The following is a 17,801-nucleotide window of genomic DNA, read 5'->3' as shown; positions in this document are numbered from 1 at the left end:
CATGAATGCAACCAAAATAGATTGTAACGGCATATCATCCACAATGCCATTATTGATCATTGGGCAGTTATTCTAAAAATGTCACGTGTATCACATGCACAAATAAAAATACTTCAAATTTGAGGAGAAGTAGCTCACACAGATTTTGCTGCTCATATCTGAAAATAGTGTCAAACTAAACTACAAAGCTTGGCCTTTCAAATGAAGAAAATCGCAGAAAAATTATAACACATCAAAGCTCAAGTTACTGCATAAATTATGTCAATGTCTTCAACAAGATTATACATATCAAGGCCAAATTTCTAGAGATCCAAATCCACATAAGAGATGACAGGTTCACAAGAGACTTGGAGGCAAGAGCAAATAATCTTCAGTTATCCACCCAGACACAGGGAAATATGCGATGGCATTATAAGCAGAAGACCAATGGATCAGACTAGAATTCAACAACTTCTTTCTCACTTCTCCAAACAAAAGATATTTCAATACAACACAAAGTTTGCAATATCCTTCTAGGAATTATATCATCTTCATGAGGAACTACAAAAAAACAATCATGGAATTCTTTCAAGGAACTCTCTTCAAGCCACCAAACTTAGCTCGACAAAAAATGGCTAGATATACAATTCTTTAGCACACTTCAATGGAGATTTCAAAAGCAGAGAATTAAACCTTACTCCAAAGGAGGAACTCAAAAGCATAGTTTTCTCCTTCAACCTAAACAAAGCCCAAGGGCCTGATGAGTTCACTGCTCTTTCTTACCTGCAAATTTGGGACATAATCAAAGATTAACTACTACCAACAGAAAGAATCATGCAAAAACAAACAAATGCTCAAACTGTAGTCCTCCTTCCTAAGTTCAGCCCAAACTAAATGCATTTTGTATGATTTATTATTAGTTTTTTAATTGTTTGTTTTTAAATTCTATATAATTTTTTGGTATTTTCTGATAATAAAAAACTTTTCTAGAAAAATTATTTTTACTAGAAGAAGTAATGATAAGAAATCACATCCCAACTTAATTATGATATAAATAAATAAATCAATATCCAAAAATCAATAAAGTAAGGGAGGTCTGCAACTAGGGTGTGCTGGTGCTACCATACTTCGTACCCATACCCTGTGTGCAGGCCTCCAAGTGGTGTGGCTGGCTGAAGACCGCTGGCTTTTGTGTGCCTTGGTTTTTGTGCTTATTGTCTTCTTGAGATTGATCTTTTGTTTTTTGAGTCTTGTTGATTTGTTTGTTCTCGTGAGTCTGGTTTTAGGGTTTGCATGTGGGTGCCTTTAAGTTTAGCATTTTCTTGCCTTTTGCTTTGGCCAATCCTTCCCCTATACCTGATTATTTGTGATGGTGAAGGGTAATGATGCTTCGGTGGTGAAAGATTTGCAGGACGAGGGAAAATCTATTGATAATCATGATACGGCGAGGAGTTCTAAAGGCTAAGGGATCTAGCAATAATGGGATGGACAAGTCTTGAAATGATAACATTGGTATCGAACCATTATATAGCACAGTGGTGGTAGATTCTTCTATTTCGGCTTTTTTGGCTTCAGCTTGCTTTAGCGGAAGTTTTTCGTGCATTAACAAAATAATGGAGGAGGACGAGCCGACATCGATGGAGATAGACGGGGACGTGAGACCGACAGTGGAGGAAAATGTGGGGATGGCAAAGAAGGTGTCATGTTGCCCTCAAGGAAGACACTCAATCTGGAGCCAAATGATGACATGGTAAAGGCATTTAGGGATGAGCAAAGTAGACATAAGAATATTGCTATTTTTTTGTCTACTTGGATGTAAGTTTCTACCCGCTAGAAAAAATTTAGACAACTGGCTTAACAATGTTTGGGGAAAAAAACTTGACATTGTAGTTAATTTCAGTAGAATGATACAAAGAGGCATGTTCATTATTTTTCTTAAAACACATGCTATGCAGGAAAAAGTGTTGAATAAGGGTTTATGGAATGTAGGGCAAACTTTGTTTCAAGCTTTTCCGTGATCTCCAAGCAGTAAACCAGAGGAAATCCCCACTAATTCCTCACCCTTTTGGGTGGAATTGCAGAATATTCAACCAAAGTTTTGGTCTTTTCTTTCGCTTATGTTAAAACCTCTGGGGTTTGTCCTCCAAAATGAGCAATCTAAGATCACTCTCCTGCATTGAAATGCCAAAGCCCTAATTTCTCTAGATCCAAATGTTTCCTTGGAAGAAATCTCAGTCAAAATTGAAAATGAAACCTTCTGTTAGAAAATCCATACACTAGGGGATTTGGGTGCTTACTTTCATTGTAAGTTAAATTGACATAATAAAAAAGATTGCCCGTTGTTGAAAAATATTTATTAAGAATTTAATGGAGGGAATATGACAACACCTAATGATAATGCTAAGAATGATAACAATAAGAATTCTGAAAATGTTAACACTAATAAGCAAAATGGAGGTTGGAATGCCAGGAGTAACCACCCGAAAGGGAACCCTACTGAGATTAGTTTTGTTACTCATCATAATCCTCTCTATGATGATGAGTATGTGGTTGTCCATGCTAATGAGAAAGTGGATGTGAACCCCAAGAACCCATTCGATGCTAAGCCTAAATACATCCCTGTTAACAGAGAAAAAGTCAATGATGATAATGCCCCAATCCTGAATGCTTAGCAGTTAGCTCTTTACAAGCCAAATATGAATAGTAGTACGGATGTAATTTCAAAACAGAAAATCTTGTGTGAGTTCAATGGTTCAACTGGGCCCTCTAACCTAATGCAAAATGGTGCGGCCTCTAACCTTGATAATCCTTGCCCTATTGTCCCTAAGGATAACTCTCATGAAGGATTTGTTGAAGTTATTGGGAAAAAGAAGAGGAAAACTTATGAAAGAAACAATAGTGCCAAAAAATGTGAAAGAAACAGCAAAGTCAAAGCATTGAGAACCCGAATTGTTTTAACAAAAAATTTAAGAGTTCTGACTTACCTAATTGTCAATCATGAATTTGCACATATATAGTTGGAATATTAGAGGGCTTGAAATGCCTAATAGAAAGTATATGGTTAGGAGTTGGTGTAACAAACTCCATAGTAAAGATGTAATTTTCTTGCAAGAAATCAAAGTTACTGGGTATCATGCCTTTAACACCCTCAAGTTTGTTTGAGATAAGGCTAAATGCTTATACTTTGGTCACCAAAAAGGAAAAGGTGGGGTGGCTCTACTGATCGGCCCAAAATGGGTGGAGAATCTTGTTTCTCATTGCAACTCCCCCTACCAGAGAGCTATTTGGGAAATCTTTAATTTCAATAATTCAGCTATAGGAATCTACAATATTTATGCTTCCAGTGATTATAGAGAAAGAGCTCTTCTTTGGGACTGGTTAGCTGATAACCTCCCAGAAGCTAATTGGATCCTCATGGGAGACTTTAACATGATAGAGAACACTCAAGATAAAAGAGGGGGTTCTAGACATTTTTGGAAAGGAAATGAAATTATTTCTGGTCAAAATTTAAGAGAAGATTTCAAATCCATGACCCCTTGATAAAAGGAAGAATGATTTTGAGGCATCTGGTGTACTTGATGCAATAATCAAGCTCTAGGTAAGAGAATTTATCACAGACTTGATAGAGTTTATATGAATCCCTTCTTTTTTAAGTTGAAACATCAAAACAATGTTTCTCCTGTTGTGGTTACTCCTACTAGTATGTCTGATCATTCTCCCACATATGCTTGCATTGATAATTTGGAGAATGAGAATGCTAACACTTTGAGTAAAAAAGGTTTTTTCAAGCTTAATGTCTCCCTGCTTCAAAAGGATGATATTGAAAATACTTTGTATACGGTGTCAATGATGACCAGCCCCTGCAACAAAGATGCCTCAGCCCGATCTAGGTGGATGATCAAGGTGGATACTTGGAGAAAGGTCTTCCATACCATGGGGTGTAAGGAAGCCAAGGATAGGAGAAGAAATGAGAATGAATACCAAAAGAAACTTAATAGAATTGAGAAGTATTTGATCGATACTAAGATGCACTTGAGAAGGATTCAGAATATCAAGATTTAGGGTCAGAAAGTTAGAGCCAAGGCCAACTGGCTCCAAGATGGTGCTAGAGGCTCCAAATATTTTTTTAACATTATCAAAGCCAAACATAATAGAGAAGTCACTGAAGGTATTTGTATTGATAAGGGTATCTCCAATGATAATAAAGATATCCTTGAGGCTTTCTATCAGCTCTATAACAAGTTATTTAGTTCAGATTAAGATGCTAATAATATTGATACTATGAATAAGTGTGTTACTCGTATTCCAAGGAAAGTTTCTATGGAGCAAGCCAAGAGTATAAATCTCCCCATCAGTATTCAATAGATTGGTGACACTATGTCCTCCATGGCCAATGGTAAATCCCCTAGGGTTGATGGACTCCCTGCTGAGTTTTATAAGAAGAACAAGGATTGGATTTCAGAGGAGTTTCTTTTGGTATATAAGGAGGCTTTTGAGTTTGGTACTCTTGGTGAAGCTATTAATAAAAGGATTATCAAGCTACTTCCAAAAGGTGCCGATAATCTCATGTTAAAAACTGGAGACCCATTACACTTCTAAATCTTTCATATAAGATTCTTGCAAAGTTGTTGGCTGGGAGAATTGCAGGGATGCTTAACAATATTGTTTCGGACACTCAGACTAGCTTTATTAAGGGGAGATACATCTTAGAGAATCTCATTACTAACTAGGAAGCTATGCAGTGGGGTAAGGACAGTGAGCAGAATGTGGGTATGGTTCTTCTGGACTTCAAGAAGGCATACGATAGAATTAAATGGCAGTTTGTGATCAAAGTGTTGGACAGATTAGGGTTTCCTCCTTCCTTCTATAAATGGGTTGACATCTTGTTCAAAGATTCGAACACTGTTATTTATATTAATGGGGATATTTCTGACACTATTTCTTTGGGCAGATCTATTAGACAAGGTTGTCCCTTAGCCCCCTCTCTTTTTGTGCTTGTTGCAGATGCCCCAACATATATACTTAATGCTAAGGAGTTGGGTCCACCGGTGACAGGTATCTCTCTCCCTAATCACGATGAGCTCCTCCTTAAACAATTTGCTGATGATACAGCCCTTTTTGTGGAGCTTCCTAAAGCTAATTTTGGTAATATGATGAGCAAGCTACAGATCTTTTGTAAGGCCTTTGGAGCTAAGGTCTCCCAAGGGAAATCTTCTATCACTGGTTGGCTCAATTCTCCTCCTAACTGGATTGGGAATCAAGAGTAGCAATAGTTTGGTCCCAATCACATTGTGAGATACCTTGGTATCCCCTTTTCTATTGAACCCTCTTTGAAAGACATGTGGAACTGGTTTATAATAAAATTGAGGATCAACATTTAAAATGGCAAACTCATATGTTGTCAATTGCTAGGAGAGCTCAAGTTGTTCAAAAGGTCCTTTCTTCCTACATTGTCTACTATGCTTCTACTTGGTTGTTTGCCAAATATCAGAGTGAAGATATGCTTCTCTAGTCGGATGGTTTAGGGAATAAGAAGAGCCAGTGTGAATTGGGACTGGTGTTGCTATCCTAAGAACCTAGGGGGTTTGGGCATGAAAGATATCACTATGTGGATTCTCAATTCTCTTGATGGCAATGAGCCATGGAAGGTCCTGGTTAGGAACAATATAACTAGGTCTATTATCAAGAAAGGTAAACACTCAGATTATATTCCTTTGATTGACTTTGTTCTTGGGGATTTTGAGGTTAGAGTAGGTGGATCAAAAAAAATTCAATCAATTTGGAAAGCTCGGACCCAGGTGAGACTGTTGATTCATTCAAAGTATGTTGTTGGGAAGAATCCTTACTACTATTCTGTCAAGGACAGATCCTTATGGTGGGGTGTTTATCTTAATGAAAAACCTTTGGCCTTAACTCAAAGTTGCTCAACTAAAATTTGGAACAAGAAAGGCATTTCTCTGATACAGGATGTTATTATTAATTAACCAGATGGGTTCTTTGGAGGAAATCAAGAGAAAATTTATTATCCCTAATTCTCAAAGGAAAACTTATACTCTTGTTAGTAAAGCTCTTGTTTTTTTTTTCCTGGTAAAAGCTTCAATACTCATCATTTTCTAGAACAAGTTTGGTGGCAAGATGGCAAACTTTTATGTGAGTTTTCTAGCAGGCAGATTTACAAGCTCCTAAATCATAGTATGGATATTTTTTATAGAACTAATCAGGTGTGGGGTATTGGTTGGTCATATGCTAGATGGCAATTTATTTTTGAACTTTTTTGGCACTCACATGTTGAACCTAAAAAAGTTTGTTTCAGATGACTCCTCATTTTAAAAAAACTTCCTGTGGGTTCTTTTCTTTCCAATAATGGTAAACAGTCCATTGTTTGCTCCTTGTGTCATTGTGCTGAATCTTTTGAACACCTTTTTTTTAGTGCAAGTTTGCAAATGGAATCTGGTCTCTTTTTCTTAGCAATTCTTTTAAATGGAATAATAAACCCAGTCTGTCTTGGCATGAAATTGTAGCTGGTTATGTTGAGGTTTTTGATTTGAAGTCAAATGCTTTTTGGTTTGCTCTCACTAACGAAATTCTATGGTTCATCTGGAAGCGAAGGACTGAGGAAATCTTTCAAGGGAGGCAAAGGAACCTTACTGGGTTTTTCTTGAAACTCACCCTCTTTCTCATAACTTAACAGGTTGTGGCTGTAATTGAGGTGCCAAAGGAAAGATTCACAGAGTTGCTGAGTGAAGACAACATGTTGGTGTTCAAAGATGACATCCTGATGTCCAACTTTTTTTCCCAAGAACAAGATCCAGATTTGCCCAGTACCTCTAGACCTTCTCACCAGGATGATCTTTTCAGTCATGAGGACACTGTTAATGCTCAGCAAGAGGATACTCACTTTGTTCATAACAGCAATTATGAGGAAGTCAATTACAGTAGCCCAGTGGAAAGTTCTTTCTATGGAGATGGTTGGAACCCGAATAATTTTAGTTTCAGAAGCAATGTTAATGATGGTTGGGACTGATTGTTGGGTCTGTTTTGTACAGTTGGTCTTGTTTAGGTCACTATATGGACTTTTTAGCTGGATCTGTTATAGTGTATTTGCAGTACTGTTCTATTTGTAAAGGCTGTATTGGATGGGTTTCTTTCAGTTACTAGATGCAGTTTTGGCATCTAGTTATTTTTGATATATTTTGCTTCTGTAATCAGTTGATCCGCTATCTCTAATAGAAAAGAAAAACAATAAAGCATTCAGATCCTAAGTATCTTTAATTTATACCAATACCCAGAAAATATATATAAAATGATCAGCAGTTTGAACGAAATCAAACTCGATCAAATTTTCTTTTATTATTTTATTTTTCTGGTTATAGATTTTTTGCCAGACACAAAGATAACAACAAATATTCAGTCACTTCCCAATATTCTATAAGCTGCAGTAACTTATTGAAACCTTATTCACCCCTTTATAATGTGAGACAGATTCAAGGCTGCACCCTACGATGTCTTTCATTTGTAGTAAATAATTTCTATGGATCAGCAAATAAAATATTAAAAGACAAGTTTGCAATAGTAATACTACTTAAACCTGCAATAGTAAGACATGCCAAATCATTTCTGCTGTTATTCAGTAAAATTATTAAAAGCACCAAGATTAATCGATTTAGCAATTGAACACTACCAATATATAAATATGAGTTGCGAAGTATGAAATTCAAACTCTCAATAATGAATAATGTCCACTGATATAGACGCTTGCAAAACTAATCAATCTCTGGATGAAGCATAATCACAATCCTTCGAGTATAATCACCCAATTTGGACATGAGAGTTTTCATCCTTGAATCCAAAAGACTTTCTAAAGGTTTCCATCCTCCAATAATTGTCATCCAAGGATTTCCATCCTTCAACACAAATTTGAAATTTGAATAAAATGAAGATGAACAATGATAATCAATAATTTAATAATGTGCCAGATTTAATTTGGGATAATTAGGATGCATCATATGTGAATATATAAATAAATAAATCTATACATTTATGTATGTGTGTGTATATGTTTTTATTTACTTTTGGTTTTATCAGCAAATGGGTGAAGCCAAGATTTGAATTACTAAAATAGTGTAAGAAGTTTAAATAAGTAATACAAAAGATTCCTATTTAAAGATCATTATGAGATCTCATGCCTCAGAAAATACTAAAATATCTGATTGTGCTCCAATAAGTAGATGAGCTTCAGAGGGACAGAAAAAGTAATAGAACCCCTAAGTACCTTTTGAATCAAAATGGGCTAAATTTCTAAAACCAATATAGCCCCTAAGTACTATTTTGAGAGATTTTCTTTTTGAGAGCAACTCATTGGCCAATTTTTGAACTATGAGATCCATACTTCCTGAAGTGGAAGCATCATTAGAATTTCCTTTTGAGCATTCCCTTCGAATTTTACCAGCCATGATAAGATCATCCTCAATCTCTATTGCCAGGATTGGAGCATTTGTAAAACTAGTGGGAACAGCTCTTCTCAGCAAGAAGCTAACTTCAGAAGTGATTTAGAAACAACTTCAACTTTCCAACTTAACAAAAGGTGCCTATGCTACGATAATACTAGTGGCTTGGTGGTTGAAGCAAGAATGTAATGTCCCCACTATTAGGGTCAGTTTGGGACTCATAATAATTGAAGAGAATTAATAAGATCACAATAATTACAACTAAACATTTCATATCTTTAATAAGTTATCTAGATTGAGATAATTCATATTTGAATGTTCTCCACAAAATGTGTTTGGATCATATTATGACATCCGTGAAGGATGCCCTCCACCAAGTTTATACTTGGGTCATTCTATGACATTCACAATGAATGCCCTCCACCAAGATTACACTTGGATCATTCTATGACATTCGCAATGAATACCCTCCACCAGGTTATACATGAATCATATTATGACATTCAAAATGAATGCCCTCCACCAAGCATAACTTGGATCATACATTTAAAGATGATATATATTTTAACTTTTATTCTATTATACATTTCTTATTGTAATATAGAATCATAAACAAGTGTTTATATATATACTAATTAATAATGTAAACTGAAAACTACATAATAAGGTTCTTTACCTAATAACAATAAGGATAGCTTTTCAAATTCATAAAATATATTAATTTACATAACACATACCTCTTTAGTCCTCAACTCCCGTAATTTTGGATTTTTTATTTAATGTTTATGGAAGGAATTTAATCTCTTTTTATTGCCCCTTGAAACTCCACGTAAGATTCCCTTCTTTGAATTAGAGAGTGACTTTCAATTTAATATTGAAATGGCCATGATAATTCCAATGCTACGTGACTTGCCAATGGATAAGTATTGAATTATGGTTGTTCCTCCTTTTCTTTATTTGCAGCTTTGACTCACGTATAACTTTAGTTGACTATGCCTTGGCCCATTTTTATTTGATTTGTTTGAAATTTATATTTGATCCTCCTCATTTGTTTTCCAATCCACGTATGTGTTGATGCCTTTTTGTAATTGGTATAAGGTGAAAAACTCCCTCTTCTGTTGTGGCGCCCTCCCACACTTTTATATGAGTGGTTCCAAAGCAATGCATCCATTCAGAGTGTTTATAGTATGTGGGGTCCACTAACTTGGCAGTACTTTAACCCCATCAATAATTATTTGTTTTAATCTCCCATGATATGATTTATTTAATTGTGCATAGGCTATTTGCATAGTAATTTATAATTGATTTATTTGAAAATTGCTTATTTAATAAAATAGTTTATTCAATTTGACACTTATAATCATTTGATATAGATAATATCAATCCCTTAATTAATTCATAATACACATTATATTCTTGACCTAGTCATTAATATATTATGATAGGGACACCAGTGTTAAATTATATGTTTTATTACACATCAATTTTGGGCTCATGAAAAAGAACAACTCCTAAGACAGCAGTTACTATATTTTGGTAGACTGAGAATACGAACCCAAAGTCCCCTATGATTAATCTGAATTAGGAAACAACTAGAACAATTAGTAAGGCACAAAGTCTCTTACTATTATCCTTAAATACAATACTCAAAATTGATGCCCAAAGTCTTCAACTTTAGTAATTGCAGCCACTATTTGAATATATCAATCCCTTCCTTTGAAGCACAGTTTTCAAGAAACTGAATTTGAATACTCAAATGATTCACACAAGGAAGCTAAAACTCAATTCAAGAAAGATTAACTAATGCAACATAAGAATACATCAATCACAAGATTTGCAACACAAAGTTTTAAAAATCTTGTTTCTTTTATTCAATTTAGAAGATTGTACCATGAAACACAAAGTCTTCAAGAGACATGAAATCCAAGCATAGCCTTCTTGCGCAAAACCAAAAGATGATTATTTAAAGCTCCCTCCATTATATGGAAAAATAGGAGAAAAAAGGTGGAGAGAAAAGGGGAAACCCTTAACCACCTTGCCTTATTCTTTCAAAAACTAACTTTGACTTATTCAAGGCTACAAGGCATAAAGCACTTGCAGCCTGATTTCATGAAGCTACCATATAGGTACATGCTTCCCTGTATCTACAACGTGTTCATGTTCTACATGTAATTTGTCACAAAAACTACACCTATTCTATAAAAGCATGTAAAAAGAAATTAAGTGTCCACAACACTTGGGAGCTATCTTTGGAGAGAGTTTCTGAAGGCCTCAAATTTACTAAGAATTTTGTATGCAACGACTAAATCTGGCACTCATAAGTTTTGTGCAATAATAATTGTTTTACGTACTGTATTTGTGCCTTCAGAGATAACCTTGTTGCACTCTCCTATACTCTTTCGAAGATTGCTCATGGGGATCTTATAATTTGTCAGCTTGTCAATAGAATTGCAATCGAAGTCATTCACCTCAAGTTGTAGACGAATCACCTCTCCAAACTCTGTCATTACAACTTCTTCATCTGTTAGTTGCACGTCCTCAATAACCAATGTGCATGTTAGTTCCTAAAACGCTTCCCTGATCATACATTCTTGTTTGTCACACAAGTAAATTATTACTCTTAGTTTTGTTATCAGCCCTTGGATAACATGTTGTTTGTTGCCGATCAGATACAAGTAGTCATAGTACATCTCCAGAGAAGGAATGACATCATATTCCCAAAGTGTGTGCAAATCAATGTCCGATATAAAATTCCAGACATTGAGGTCCTCATCCAACACTTTCAATTGTTGGTTGAATAACGTAATGTGCTCATTTGGGCTAGCAATGCTTGTCCTGACACTTTCCAACACTTGGACTCCATCTCGAATCACCTACACACTCTATGATTCCAAAAAATGCACCAGTCGTCAAGGCCTTAGTCTTACACTCCATCTATTTGAAATGCTTTGGAAGAGATGTGGAAATGGAATCAACTCTATGAGAAGAGTTGTTCATCTTCTCAATGGTCTCTAGAAGACATGCATTTTCCTTCTTCAGTTGGTTCTTCTTTTCCCAAAACTTGTCACTTCTATGTGTGGGCAAGGTGACTGCATCCTATTGGCAACTCAGTCGTGCTTGCTTGCCAAGTTCAACTCTGGCGAACTTGTAACCGGTGGATTGAATCTCCTCGGTGGATTGCATCTCCTGAGTGGGCTTGTCAACCAAAGGCTCAACTACCTCGGTATATTTGATCTTGTTCTCATCAACTATGACCCTGGAGATTATCTTTGGGTCCTTGTTCTTTGGGGCCTTGGATTTATTGACTTGTCAGATATCAAAGTCCATGGAGATAAGGAGAAAGAAGATGAACCCATTGTTGATGTTGTTGCCGAAGTACTAACTACCTCTAACAGGGAAACCGTAGTGACAATGGGAGGACTCTCTATCTAAATAGCCACTGACATAGGACTAGTGAGTATAACCTCAGCCATGAATTGTCTCCATCAATGTTATGGATGTAATTGACATGGAGGGGAAAGTAGAGTATGCATCAAACACATTCTCTAAACTATCATATTGGTCCTCTGATGTAAATGCAAGAGCAACCGAGGAAATAGGTACAGAAGGTGTGATCACAACAGGGTCTATAGAAGGAACGTGCACCATGGAGAATGAATGTACGTTTGTATCTAGTGAAGAGTCTGGAGACTCATCTAACACTATTGCGGAATATGAAAGTGTTGTCAAGACCAATATGTCTATAGAGCAAGGAACCTCAGGTGTAAGCTCCTCATGCATCTCATCATTGATGGATTCAACATAACATGTATCCTTTCAGGATCTGCAATCTTGACTTCAAGAACCTTGCCTATTGCCTTACCTCCTCTTGGTAAGCTTCAGAATAGATGGAGCTAAAGCCTTAGATGTAGCAGTACCACTCTTTTCCTTTGCCCTTGATTTCTAATCTTTGATCAATCAAACCAACAAGATCAAAACCTTCACCTAGCTTCACTTTACGAATTTTAGACCTCTACTCTTTAGCCAGATGTTTGTGTTAGCAAGAATGGATTGGAAATTATCCCAAATGGACATGCTCTCCTTCATTGGCCACAAAGGAAGCAGAAAGGGCAAGTTCTCAACATGGTGTCATGTACTTGGGATCTAGAATATCTTCGTCATCTCTAACTCTAACAGGAATCTCTGATAAGTTGAAGTCTATGATCTATTTTAGAGTCAACCAACAATAGTCCATTTTCCTAATGTCTACCTCTATGCACAAATCAATCCAGACGATGCACATGCACGAACCACCTCCTCATTTTGTCATTCATGCATCTCCAATCAAAGCAACTTCTAGTCATGAACTTATATATAGTGATCTATTGAAATTCATACTCCATGTTCTTTTCCTTTGGGACTATCCAAGGAATACCCACTAATCTTAACTGCATTTCGTGAAGAAATCTCCACTCCTAACCTATGCAATGTCGGATGATACACTTGTAAAGCCAAAATTTTTCTTGCCAACTCCATCAAAATGATTTTATTAGTAGGATACCACAACAAGGTATATGGTTTGCCTTGGAAATAGCCAACTCTTAGGTACATGAAGTTGGATGTAACATACAGATTTTTCATTAACTAATTTTAGTCTCGAACTAAACTAATTTCTATCTCTTATTCACATGACTAAGTTTTCCAACAACTATTTAAACTGAAATAAGTCTAATTACAATGCTGAACTACCAAGAATACAAATTGAAAACATTAAAAATTAATTTACTTGATCCACTGAAAGTAAATATTTAACTACTTCTATATTTCAACCGAAAATAATTAACAGATGTTCTTGAACGGAAATTCAGATCGAATTATATATGATCATTTAACTACCTTAACGTAATAACTATCTTTGAAGCAAATGACTTTTGAAAAGAAATAACTAAACATACAGGGTTTAAAGAACATACAGATTAATTTGTGTGGCTTCCTTTAATGGTTGTCCAAGCTCTGGCTTTGGTGAGAGGAGAAGCATTGACATAGGCTTAACCTCCCAGCCACGGACCATTACTTATCCCCACAGGTTCTAATTTAATAGAACGGCCCTCCCTACCCCAAGGGCTTGGGATGTTCATTGATCCAGCCATCAAAGTATCCAGGTGGGTTGAGGTCCCAACAGTTATTCGACGAAATAACTAAAGCCTCTAGACAACAACAAGATCAATTGTTCCGGCAAGTCTGCCTAATTCCACCCTGGCCAAGGATTTCAAAATGTGGGTTTATAACCCGATCTCCACCACTCAACTTGACAACTTATTTCACATGTGGAACTTGCATGAGCTAATGCATAAATTAATTTATTATTTATTTGATTCTGATATCGTTCTTGCTTTATAGGTTCATCTACACCTCCTCACCATAATCAGGCCATCAAGTCGGGGATTCCTTGGTGCCTTCAGATTAACTTTACTTAGATGCTTCGCACCTTCTTCACCATATTCTGGCTTTTAGCCTAGTGACCTCCTTGGTGCTCTGGTTTATTATCTCTTTTTCAGTTATCAAACATTATATTCAATTTTGCAAAATAATTATTATCTGAGAAGATGCTTTTCAAGAAGAATTTAGAAAGTTACATATTTGGATACTAAAGAATGACAGACTTAGATAAGAACCATTGCTATGATATAGCATATGGTAGTCGACTGAACTCTTAAAACATTACAAAGAACTTGAAAAGATTATATCCGACTTTTATCATTGTCTTATATCATGATATAAAAAGAATGACAGACTTAAATGAGAAACAGTTGGCTTCAATCACAGGTCGTTGTCTCTAATGCAAAGGAAATATGACATACTTGTAATGAATAACAATAACCATGATCATATATTGGTTTTGATCTTACGGTCGACTTAGCATTCATAATGGAAATGGAAAGTAAAACAATTTCAAATAAAACCTTACATGACTCTCTGTCACCGTAGACTGAGAAGGGCCTACGCTGGCTAATTCCGCCTTTCTTGCTCAGAGTCCCACGATGGATAGTGTTGGTTTGAATCGATACAAATAAAGAATCAAAACAGGGTGTTGTTGGCACAGTAACACTGATCAAGGAATTCGATACTCAGGAAATGAGAATCCGTCCAAGGGTGCATGAAAAGAATGCCAAAAGCAAGGATGAATGCCAATTTATGTTTAAAGGTTCATATAATAATCTTGAGCCCGACCTTACGGCTACCATCAGTTACAAGATCATATTCGAAACTTGTTCAAATCGGCTAAAAAGAAAAGAAGAAAGGAGGGAAAAGTTGAGAAGGAAAAGAAGATGAAAAGTTTTAAATAATTAATATTATTTATAATTGTTTTATTTTCTTGATCATGTTTATATGTACGTAATGGTAAGGTGGCATTGTTGGATTAATGTTTTTAATGTAATGGTGCCACTTTATTATTATTTACATATGATCATAATTGAGATGATAAAATAATATTTAAATGATATTAATATTTGATAATTCTTAAAGGTAAGAACTTATGTTTATTTTGCATTGTTTTATTATAACATTTTTACTTATAGCTCATGCAGTTCCACCATGAAATATGTTGCCAAGTCCTAATAACCTTGTCAGAATGGTTTTAGGTCAAACCTGTCGCTTCTAATGACTGAACCATATGACCATCCCCTTCCAATGACCTCATTTCACAATGCTTCCCCTCTCTCTCCGGTCTTCATCCTGTAATCATTCAAAAAGACATTCTCGCCAAGGCATCAATTCAAGATTTATAAATTGTTAATTAAAATCATCAAGTGACCGCTAGGAATTTCAGCAATATCATAATAACTAACTTGTTCATCATATATATATGCAACGGCTACAATTAACTGACTCTATTTCACATGATCATGAATAAATTGACACAATAGCTAGAATTAACTAATTCAATTTCACATGAACATGAAGGAATAAGAAACAGCTATAACTAACATGTTATATCAACAGCTATAATGAACTAATTCAATTTCATATGAACATGAAGAAATAAGCAACGGCTAAAACTAACATGTTATAACAATGGCTCTAATGAACTAATTCAATTTCATTTGAACATGAAGAAATAATTTGGTTCAACAGCTATAATCGATTTAAAATTTTAGGGCAAAAACTAGGATGTAACATTGGGGAACTATAGGAAGAGGCAATCATACTCATTTACCTTATTTCAAGCCTCATTAGAAACACACTTCTTAGGAAGCTCTTTATTAAACAAGCACATATTGTGCCAATAAAATTTGTCATGCACCTTCTTGTAATGTGCTCGACTGGGTCTCAGAGGAAACTATTCATAATACTCTCACACAAGCACAAGTGACCTATCTCCCTTGGTTGAGAAGCCAAAAAATGATCCAAGGGCAGCAACAATGTATGCCAACTATAAGTTCATATAGAACGTACCAATGGAGGAAACTTGAGACAACTACTCGCACAAGATGTCACTAATCATCTCTACCCAAAATTCTTTCCATTTAGACCCGATTATAGGAAAGATGAACTTGTTATCCAGGGCTTGAAGGTGTTGGGTTACCCGACTCTAGCAGTCTTGCTGAGCAATGTAATGAGATCAGTCATCTCTTCTTTGAAAACTGAGTGAAGCACCCCTTTTGGCCATCTTGAGAGATTAGGCCTCTTATTGATGAACCAATGATTATTGATGTAATTGATGAAATATTGTCTATCTTCATTCCATCTCTCTAGAGCTTTCTCTTTTGTAATATTCATTATCACAAGAATAGGAGGTACTCTAAATATCTTGTCTATGCTAGCAAGATCAAGGTTGATAATAGTGTTCCCATCTTGGTCTACGATGGTTGTAGTTGTATATTCAAAACTCTTGGCACGTGCAAGTATGAACACTAGTTCTAGGGTAGCCACCAAAAAATTAGAGACCATGTATATGTAGCTCTGTCTGATGAACTCTATGTTATCTATAGTAGAGGCTTCGACCCTTTTAAGAAAATCTTCCATATTTGAATGGGCAAAGATCAGTATCTCGAATTTTGAGGTAGCCTATGAAGGAGGAATGGAGTTTTGATTTGTCATACTAGCACTTTGCTTGTTTTCTTTGCCCTCTGATAGTACGGCTTCTCCTGACATTGCAAGCTTGTGCTCGTGAGAAACCGTTACATGAAAGTCCCAAAAAGTGAGTACGTACTCATAAGATGGGTCCATAGAAAGCTATTTTGGTACACAGAGACACAAATCTGGAAGCATGCAAGTGGGGTATATATTTGGAAAACTTTGGGACAGCAAAGGGCATTGCATATGGGTGAATGGCAAGTTTAAAGTATGCGAATGAAGCATAAATGGATATATACATGTGGTAGGGATGTTTTTTATTTTTCTCATAGGTGGGGTTGTTATATCCCACTACAAGTGAATCAGCAAGCACTTGGAATCTACAAACGGGAATTTTAAATCCCTTTGCAACCTTGGTAAAAGCGTGGAAAGAAGAGAGTTGGCTTGGCTATGTTTTCTTTAGAGAGTTTGTCTATAAGTTTACCTTGAGTCATTTGACTGGAGTAGTTAGTTGTTTCCTTGGGTTGTCTAGCCTCTTGTAGATTAGTTGCTTGCTTGGTTAGTTTAGCTAGAGGGATCCAAATTTGTGAGAAAGATGGGATGTTAGACAACACACTCATGTATTTCTCCCAGTCGATTTGTTTGGTATATATCCTAGATATCTCTTTGTGAAGTTTCCATAAATTGGAGATTGGATTCCTAACAAATTTATCTTTAAAAAGGGATTCGTACTAAATTTGGACAAAGTTCATTCGTTGGATCAGAGGTATCCAAGTCTTTCGGTTACAACATTTTACTTACACATAATTGCTCCGAGTTATTTCGGAGTCCTCAGGATGAAATTGGGATTAGTAAAAAATCATACACCTACTTCAACGCCATTGTGGTTTTCGAAACCCTCCACAAGCTTTGCTACTTATAAGCCATAAATAAAAGATTGAGAGCAAAAAGAAGGCAATTAGAGAGAGAGAGAGAGAGAGAGAGAGAGAGAGAGAGAATAGAAAATAAAGTCATTTGGCTTTGGGTGTGCTAATATCTCTACCATTGCTATAAAAATAATCAGTAAAGGTAGAGAAATGCTCATGGTTGACCACAGTGATAACATCGTCAGGGCTCTGGACACCTAATTGGCAGCAAGGCTCTATCTAGGATACTTTTGGAGTAAGGATATCAAAATACCCAAGTCCAGTGGATCTAAGAGGCCTTCTAAGTTCTTGTTGAGCGGGGAATGAATACTCTTGCACACATTTATGTAATTATGGATGAAGATGCTTAGCCCGATTTCATGGTTTCTTCTGTTTGGACTGCATTTCCTAG

At 36.0% G+C, this 17,801-nt stretch overlaps 1 protein-coding gene across 1 annotated transcript in view; it reads right to left on the bottom strand.

Annotated features, from left to right (window-relative positions):
* Nucleotides 1–222: 222 nt before the first annotated feature.
* LOC149529705 (uncharacterized) overlaps nt 223–17,801 on the bottom strand; it is a 37,841-nt gene continuing 20,262 nt past the window's right edge. Inside the window, exon 2 of the mRNA XM_089810299.1 lies at nt 223–762. Within this exon, the coding sequence (XP_089666425.1) occupies nt 746–762 (17 nt within the window). The 3' untranslated portion in view covers nt 223–745. The remainder of the gene's footprint in view (nt 763–17,801) is intronic.

This window comes from Cupressus sempervirens, chromosome 11 (assembly GCF_028749045.1).
Source record: "Cupressus sempervirens isolate cs-2001-9-10 chromosome 11, ASM2874904v1, whole genome shotgun sequence".
In the NCBI taxonomy this organism is placed as follows: Eukaryota; Viridiplantae; Streptophyta; class Pinopsida; order Cupressales; family Cupressaceae; genus Cupressus; species Cupressus sempervirens.
Note: the sequence above shows the minus strand (reverse complement) of the source record. Positions and strands in the feature narration are given on the sequence as shown.